The 10,000-nt window shown below is 41.4% G+C and overlaps 1 protein-coding gene across 3 annotated transcripts in view; it reads right to left on the bottom strand.

Annotated features, from left to right (window-relative positions):
* Nucleotides 1-10,000, bottom strand: part of LOC143289031 (monocarboxylate transporter 12-like) — a 47,007-nt gene that overhangs the window by 15,676 nt on the left and 21,331 nt on the right. For all 3 annotated transcript variants that reach the window (XR_013056171.1, XM_076597816.1, XM_076597817.1), the window contains exons 3-4: nucleotides 7,314-7,457; nucleotides 5,866-6,110 (exon numbers count right to left, since the gene is read on the bottom strand). Coding sequence is in view for 2 of the 3 variants with exons in the window: in XM_076597816.1 (XP_076453931.1) it covers nucleotides 5,866-6,110; nucleotides 7,314-7,457 (389 nt within the window). In the remaining variant the exon portion in view is untranslated. The remainder of the gene's footprint in view (nucleotides 1-5,865; nucleotides 6,111-7,313; nucleotides 7,458-10,000) is intronic.

Raw genomic sequence — 10,000 nt, 5'->3', positions numbered from 1 at the left:
AGGGTCCCGGGTTCGAATCACAGTGACAGCGCCTGGTGGGTAAAGGGTGGAGATTTTTACGATCTCCCAGGTCAACATATGTGCAGACCTGCTAGTGCCTGAACCCCCTTCGTGTGTATATGCAAGCAGAAGATCAAATACGCACGTTAAAGATCCTGTAATCCATGTCAGCGTTCGGTGGGTTATGGAAACAAGAACATACCCAGCATGCACACCCCCGAAAACGGAGTATGGCTGCCTACATGGCAGGGTAAAAACGGTCATACACATAAAAGCCCACTCGTGTGCATACAAGTGAACACAGAAGAAGAAGAAGAAGAAGGTAAAACCTGCCAACACTGCAAACTCCCCAGGGTTGAATGAGTTAAACTCTTTCACCACCACAGGCGACTTTACTCAACTAGACAGTGCACTGCCATAGGCGATTTTACTTAAACACGAGAAGTCGTGTCAAACAGACTGTTTTCTGTACTGAACAAAGCTTGACAGCATGGGGCCAACTTTCCCGCACTACAGGAATTTGACTGACCTTCCTCCCATGACTGAGTCTACTATGTTGTTTTGACAAATATAATGGTGCGACTAAGGGTGCTGAGTCTGAAATATTTCCACAGCCCCTGGAACAGAGGGTGCTGCAGGGGCAGTAAGCGCAGCTCTTCGGGGGGGGGGGGGGGGGGGGGGTAACCATAATGATTATGTCAAAGATTCTCTCGTTCACTGCCACAAGCGACTTTTGCTAACCAGACAGTTCACTGCATGCACAATAAATAAGTGAAAAAGTAAGTGAAACCCGTGATTCATTTTTAGCGACAAGTTTCTCTCTGCATATTTCAAATATTTGTGCCTGATAACTTATGTACACATCATTTGCCCATGCTTCATTTTAAATGACAGATTCTTTCTATATATTTCAAATGTTTGTGCTTGATAACTTCCATACTGACCATTTGACCACAATTCGTTAATAGCGACAAGATTCTCTCTCTGTATATTTCAGATATTTGTGCCTGACAACTTACAAACAGATCGTTTGCCCACAATTCGTTTTTAGCATCAAGATTCGGTCTATAGATTTCAAATATTTGTGCCTGATAACTCACATACTGATCGTTTGCCCACGATTCGTTTTCAATGACAAGATTCTTTTTTTTTTTTTTATCTGTTTTTCTCAGTGGCCAGAATGACAGACTGCAGCATGCCACCTATCAACCAATAAAATGAAGAAACATCCGCCACAGCTAGAGGGAGAGAGATCTTCATTCCTTCCCCTCCCTCTCTCTCTCTCTCACACTCTCCTTCCTCCTTACCACTCATTCATGTTTGAACAAGAAACACACACACTAAAAAGAAACATGATAATAAACAAAATATCTAAATTTCAATCAGTGCGGATATCTATTTTCTCAAGGATGAATGACGTAAAGTGAAAAATGACGTATGAAGTATACACACATACATACATATATAGATATACAGATATACAGATTTATAGATATATACAATACATATATATAATTGTACTTATAATTATATATATGTAGAGAGAAAGAAAGAGGGAGATAAGTGCTGCAGTTTTTGTTGGTATGATCTACGTCCTAACTTTTTCACTCCCTTAGGTTTTTTTTAATGTACTAATTCGTTCTCTCTCTCTCTTTTTCTCTCTCTGTCTCTCTTGACTATCATATGCATGAGAATATATCTCACTGTCAGTCTGCCAGCTGTTGTCAGTGTGTTTTCCTCTTCACTGATATTGCCAATTGCTAGTTGATTGCTAGTTATGATACTTCCACGTCAGTCATTCATGCAGGCTTTATGGCTTTACAGCATGCTGTTCCACAGAAATACCTTCTTCCAGATAAGAATAGAATGTCAAAAAAAAAGAAAAGAAAAAAAAAGAAAGAGAAGTACATCAGTATCAGTTTCAGTAGCTCAAGGAGGCGTCACTGTGTTCAGACAAATCCATATACGCTACACCACATCTGCCAAGCAGATGCCTGACCAGCAGTGTAACCCAATGCGCTTAGTCAGGCCTTGAGAAAAAAAATAAATAAATAAAATAAAAATAAAATAAATAAACAGATAAATAAAACAAAATTAAATTAAATTAAAATAAAAAATTATAAAATAACAAAACAAAACAAACAAAAAATAATAATAAATAATAAAATATAAAATAAATAAGTAAATAAATAAATAAATGATAGATAGATACATAAAAAAAAATAATAATATTTATAAGGCGCAAAAACTTGATGAAGTCAACTGTAAGCGTACAAAAATAAATAAAATAAATAAATAAATAAATACATAAATTAAATAAAATAAAATAAATAAATAAAAAAGACAACAATGATGATAAATAAGCAGATAAATGTAAAGCATGCAGACACACATTCACACATACACACACATGTGCATAACAGATAGGCAACAAACATGCAGTTTCACAGATATGAAAGCACAATCAAATACACATAAACGTATATAAGCCCCAACACACACACACACACACACACACACACACACACACACACACATTACCCTGCACCCCCCCTATCTCCCCTCCTCCACACTCATTTCTAGGCTACGTATCGCAGCTTCCATGGCACACGCACACACACACAGAGGCACACACACCAAATAAAAATACTGACTCTTTCTTGTCCTTGTTATGGTTTATATCTGTTCTTTTCTCTCTGCCTAGGTACTCCCTTGTCTCAATTCTATAGTTATAGAGCAGTTATATGATTTGTCGTTAACTGAGTAACTTATGTTACTCTGTTTATGTCCATGTTTTTGGGAATGACATGTTTATTGTGTGTGCACACAAGTGTGTAAGTATGTGTGTTATCCTGCTAGTAGTGGTCTACTTATGGTCTCTTTGGTCTACTGATACATCTCTGATACATCCTCTTTTTGTGTATGTGTGGGTTTTGTGTGTGTGTGTTGGTGGTTCATTTTTTGTTCTCTCTCTCTCTCTCTCTCCTTCTCAAACAGTGAAATATTTGACCGTTACAAGCTCCGTCTTATGTGTTGTTTGCCAACAAAAACATAGGTTTAGTATTTCGAAGATCTACTTTTATTGTCATCGCCATAGACAAACATATTTGTGCTGGCAATGTGAAATGTCCAACACAATTGTTTTCAACAAAAGAAAAAGTATACTCTCTACATTTTTTGTCCTGGATTAAGTGATGTTTGAACAACCGCCCCCCCCCCCCCCCCCCCCCCCATCCCCCCAAAGCAATAGCACAACAAAAGAAGTGACATTAGATGATTAAGTGATAACACGAGCAGTTTATTCCATACCAGTACACTAAAGACCCATGCATGATTAGCCAGATCATATCACTTTTATCAGCTAATGATCTGTATCAGTATCAGTAGCTCAAGGAGGTGTCACTGCATTCGGTCAAACCCATATACTCTACACCACATCTGCCAAGCAGATGCCTGACCAACAGCGTAACCCAACGCGCTTAGTCAGGCCTTGAGAAAAAAATTAAAGAAAAGAAAAGAAAAGAAAATAGTAATAAAAATAAATAAATAAATAAATAAAATCTTAAAATAATAATAATAATAATAATACAATAAATAAATAATCAAATAAATAAAATAACAAAAAATAAAATGAAATTAAAAAAATTTTTTTAAAAATAAAAAAGATAAATACATAAAAATACTACTACTACTAATAGTAATAATATTACAACAACAACAACAAAAAGAACTGTATAGCAGCTGGCTGTTTATCTTCACAACGTACTTTAAAAAAGGCAATGTGCATGTTGAACACACAAATTTGAATTTGTCTCTGTTGTGTTCATGTGCACCCTTTTCCAACAGGCCATGGCCTTTATGACTGCAACATCTAAAGCTGAATCTAAATCTCCCTTCATCCATCATTTAGACCTTTCCTTCTTTTTTTTCTTTATATACCTTTTTTTTTTACAACATACACATCACCATGGCACTGACCTACGACCTTTATGAACGTAACATCTGGATCTAAATATCTGTCCTCTCTCCAATCAAAAAAGAAGAAAGAAAAAAAATAGACTTTATTGTCTGCTTCAAACCCTTGTTTCATCCTTCCATTAATTCTCTCCAACCCTTTATACAGGGCTCTCTAACACACACACACACACACAGACACACACACAGACATACACACACACACACACAAACACACACCACCAACACCACCACCACCACCGTGACACAGACCTATCCCCTTTACGAATGTAACATCTGGAACTGAATTTCTGATCTCCCTCCAAAAAACAAAAAATAAATAAAAATTTGAAAAAGACTACTGCCTGCTTCAAACCCATGCTCCATCCTTTTGTGATTTCTCTGTGATCCTTTTACCAGCTCACATCATGTATATGTACCTGGACACAGACCTGAAGTCTTTACGAATGTAACACATTGTGTTGTATTTCCCATTCTGTCACAACAGATTTCTCTGTGTGAAATTTGGGCTGCTTTCCCCAGGAAGATCATGTAGCTACACTGACAGCACCATCTATTTTCTTCTTTTTTTTTCTGCCTGCAATTTTATTTGTTTTTCCATAGAAGTGGGGGTTTTTTTGTTTTTGTTTTTTTTTGACAGAATTTTGCCAGGGACAACCCTTTTGTTGCCATGTGTTCTTTTACGTACACAAAGTGCACATTGTACATGGGATCAGGGACCTCAGTTTATCCTCTCATCCGAATGACTAGCATCCAGACCATTACTCAAGGTCTAGTGGAAAAATTACTGGCGACTCTGGGATTCGAACCAGCGTGCTCAGAATATCTCGCTTCCTAAATGGACACCGTTACCACCAGGCTAACACTCCACTTGTACGTCTGGGCCTGAATCTTATTTCCTGCTTCAAACCAATGAACCATCTGACCCTTTTCCCAGCACACACACACACACACACACACACACACACACACACACACACACCAAAATGACAGACCTATGGCCTTTGTAAACGTAACACTGGAGCTGAATCTATTTCCTCCTTCCTCCATCCCTCTTTCAGTTCTCTCTGACCTTTCTCCCAGTACACAAGAATCATGAAAATCTAATCCTTAGACCCCTGTTGAACACAGAGGATATACATTAGCAACCAGTGCACTGCGATAGTTGTTTTTTTTAAACTAAGCAAACTCATTTTAACACATGGAATTGGTGATTAAAAAAAAAAAAAAAAGAAGAGATAAAAACATGTCAGATACCAATATTACCCTTCTTTATGAGTTTTCCCAGCATTAAACACTCTCCCTCTCCTTCCTGTCTCAAATAAGCTACAAAAATCAAAAACAGTATTTTGGTTTCACATACTTTTTTAAGAATACATACATTTCTAAGTTCATCGTATTTTGATTGTATGTTTAAATGTACGTATATGCACAGCGTTTGTGTGTGTATAATTTGCCAGGTACATTTTCGTGTGTATATGCAATGTGTGTTATGTATATCATGTTTCACAGGGCACCTAAAGCAGTTTTGTGGATACAGTGCAAAATAAGTATCCATTACATAATGTGCTATTTTGATACCTTTTATTTTGCAAAGCTCCTGGAAGCAGTTTTCTGAACAGAGTGCTGTATAATTCTCTGTTATGATGATGATGATGATGATGATAATGATAATGTTCATGATGATTATTATCACTGTTGTCGTTTTTTGCTGTTATTGTTATTGCTACTACTATCATTATTATAATAGTAGTAGCAGCAGTTGTAGCAGAATCATTACAAACCACCACCATGCCACATACCTCATCGATGGTAATTAAATCACAAACTCTTTTCTACGAACATCAAAACTTTTGACCCATACACACAACCCCACACCACCACCCATACCTTGTCGGAGGGCCTGGGCCTCATGGTGGCGCCGCAGACGCACAGGTTGAGGGCGATGCCGGACAGGATGAGGAAGGTGCCCCTCCAGGCGAAGAACTCCAGCAGGTGGCGGATGAGGATGGGGAAGGTGATGATGCCCGCCCCGATGCCCGCCACCACCACGCTCAGCGCCTGGTAGCGCCCGTGGATGAAGGACCGTTCCACCGCCACGATGGACGGGGAGCAGGCCAGACCAAACCCGATGCCTGCAGTCAGCGCCATACAAGGGAATTAAAACAACGCCTGCATCCGCCGTGACACACGAATCCCCCCAGACATACACACACACATGACGGGCACAATACTTTCAATCTGAGGGTCCCGAGTTTGAATCTCAGTAACGGTGCCTGGTGGGTAAAGGGTGGAGATTTTTTTCCGATCTCCCAGGTCAACATATGTGCAGACCTGCTAGTGCCTGAACCCCCTTCGTGTGTATACCCATGCAGAAGATCAAATGCATGATAAAGATCCTGTAATCTATGTCAGTTTTCTGTGGGTTATGGAAACAAAAACATACCCAGCATGCACACCCCCGAAAACAGAGTATGGCTGCCTACATGGCATGGTTAAAAACAGTCATACACATAAAAGACCATGCATGTAATATACGAGTGAATGAGGGGGTTGCAGTCCATGAACGAAGAAGAAGAAGAAGATATATACACACTAAAAATCCCCCCAGGCCAGGCCAAACCCTATGCCTGCAGTCAATGCCATGCAGGGAAATTAAAATGATGCATCAGCCATGGCACACGAATCCACCCCCACCCCCCCACCCACCCCCAACACAAGCACACACAAAAAATCCCACTATGCAACCCTCCCAACCCCTAAATCCCACCACGACGGAGGGGGAGCAGACCAGGCCAAACCCAATGCCTGCAGTGCAGTGCCGTGCCATGCAAGGAAATTAAAACAATGCCTGTATTTGCATCAGCCATGGGGCACATGAATCCCCCCCCCACCCCCCCCCCTCCCCCACAGGCACATGCACAAAAATCCCTTGGGCTTATGTAACTGCATTCCCCCATTTCTTCCCCAATTCTTCCAAACAAAAATAAAAAAATAAATTTTAAATAGCGTGCAAATTCCCACCCACCCCACCCCTTCCAACCCCTCCCCGCCTACCAAAACAAAAAAGTCAAAATTCAAATTAACAACAACAAAAAATAGCATGCAAAGTTCCCGCACAAATACCCCACTGTCAAAAAGCCCTGCAACAAAACAATCCCATGCAAAAGTTCCACAAAGTGTTGATAACATCTTGACTCCAAGTTAATAAACATTTGTCAAGTTATTTGTTTATGCACATCTTTACAAACTGTATCTGTACCCCCACCCCACAGTCCCCCCCCCCACCCCCACCCCCCCACCCACACAGACAGACAGACACACGGATGCTGACTGACCGACAAGCAGACCAAAGGCCAGGTAGAGCTGATACAACTCCTGCACCACGACGCACAGTGCCAGACCTGTCGCCGCCAGCACCCCACCCAGCATCACACTCACACGGCTGCCCCAGTAACTGGTCACAAACCTCAGCATTACACCTGTAACAGAGACCACGCCTGTATCAGTGACCGCACCTGTGACTGTAACCACACCTGTAACAGTGACCACACCACCACAAACCTCAGCATTAGACCTGTAACAGAGACCACACCTGTATCAGTGACCGCACCTGGAACTGTGACCACACCTGTAACTGACCACACCTGTAACAGTGACCACACCTGGAACTGTGACCACACCTGTAACTGACCACACCTGTAACAGTGACCACACCTGTAACAGTGACCTGTAACAGTGACCACACCTGCAACAGTGGCCACACCTGTAACAGTGACCACACCTTAACTGTGGCCACACCTGTAACAGTGACCACACCAACATAAACCTCAGCATTACACCTGTAACAGTGGCCACACCTGTAACAGTGGCCACACCTGTCACACCTGTAACAGTGGCCACACCTGTAACAGTGACCTGTAACAGTGGCCACACCTGTAACATAAAACTCAGCATTACACCTGTAACAGAGACCACGCCTGTGTCAGTGACCGCACCTGGGACTGTGACCACACCTGTAACAGTGACCACACCACACAAACTCAGCATTAACTGTAACAGACCACACCTGTACAGTGACCGCACCTGGACTGTGACCACACCTGTAACAGTGACCACACCTTAACAGTGACCCACCATAACAGTGACGCACCTGAACTGTGACCACACCTGTAACAGTGACCACACCTGTAACAGTGACCTGTAACAGTGACCACACCTGCAACAGTGGCCACACCTGTAACAGTGACCACACCTTAACTGTGGCCACACCTGTAACAGTGACCACACCAACATAAACCTCAGCATTACACCTGTAACAGTGGCCACACCTGTAACAGTGGCCACACCTGTCACACCTGTAACAGTGGCCACACCTGTAACAGTGACCTGTAACAGTGGCCACACCTGTAACATAAAACTCAGCATTACACCTGTAACAGAGACCACGCCTGTGTCAGTGACCACACCTGTACCAGTGACCGCACCTGGGACTGTGACCACACCTGTAACAGTGACCACACCACCACAAACCTCAGCACTAGACCTGTAACTATGACCACACCCCCACGTCACACCACTGCCCCAGTAAATGGTCCCAAACCTCAGCATCACACCTCTAAGAATGACCACACCTGTAACAGTGACCACACCACCACGTACCCTACATATTGTAATACATACACTTCTGTGATAATGCACTTTATAAGTTATTTGTATTGGATTATTATTATCATTATTATTATGATAGTGATATTATCATCATTGATATTAAGAACAACAACACAAATACTGATAATGATAAAAAAATGATGATGGTGATGGCAATAATAATAATAATAATGTACATTTGTATAGTGCACTTTCTCCCGAAGAGTTAACTAAGACTGTAAGAGCTCATAAAACTAAAAGAAAATGTTACAAACACATCAACCACACATGACCACTCTCTCTGTTTTGTGTTGTATTGCAATGTATTGCAGTGCAGTGTAAAGTAGTTTAGTGTAGTGTATCAGGTCAAGAAATTCCCACACATTTTCACTTGTCAAGTGGACAAGTACATAATTTTTTTTTTTTTTTTTTTTTTAATCTCTTCTCTCTCTCCCTTAGTAAAGAGACAGTTAATAAAAGTAACTACTTACAGCTGGCAGCATAATTCATAATACAAGTCGTACATGTCACAGGAAAAGGGGGTGTAATTTGCTCTGAAACCGGCGCTACGTGATAAAATATTCAAGGGCAGTCGATTGAAACATGCCACTGACAGCATGCTCTTCCCATGTGACACTCGCTTGAGAGAGGGAGAAAGAAAGGGAGCAGATCTACTGCTTACATTCTGACATGTTTTTTTTATGTACAGAATTCACCTCGCCTCAGTGAGACTGCTCTCTCTGATGGGGTTCCATTTTGAGAAGAAAAAAAAACTGGGGTGGAGTTGTGGTGAAGGTGTTAACTCTTTCAGTGCCAAGCATGAGCAATGCCCTGGTGTCACAATTCGTTTCACTGAAATGGTGTACACCTTCCCATATCTATCTATCTATCTATACCATATATATATAGATAGATAGATAGATATATGTGTGTGTGAGCACAAACTGAAAACAGAGGGAACTAAATTCTACACTGACGGGCACAATAGCTGAGTGGTTAAAGCGTTGGACTTTCAATCTGAGGGTCCCGGGTTCAAATCTCAGTAATGGCGCCTGGTGGGTAAAGGGTGGAGATGTTTCCAATCTCCCAGGTCAACATGTGAGCAGACCTGCTAGTGCCTGAACCCCCTTCATGTATACACGCAAGCAGAAGATCAATTACCCACGTTAAAGATCCTGTAATCCATGTCAGAGTTTGGTGGGTCATGGAAACAAGAACATATCCAGCATGCATACCCGCGAAAACGGACTATGGCTGCCTACATGGCAGGTTAAAAATGGTCATACACTTAAAAAAGCCCACTCGTGTGCACACAAGTGAACATGTGAGTTGCAGCCCAGGAGCCAGTTTCATTGCTTGGTTCTAACTTTTTGAT

This window comes from Babylonia areolata, chromosome 13, assembly GCF_041734735.1.
Source record: "Babylonia areolata isolate BAREFJ2019XMU chromosome 13, ASM4173473v1, whole genome shotgun sequence".
In the NCBI taxonomy this organism is placed as follows: Eukaryota; Metazoa; Mollusca; class Gastropoda; order Neogastropoda; family Buccinidae; genus Babylonia; species Babylonia areolata.
This window is presented reverse-complemented; position numbering and strand designations above follow the sequence as displayed.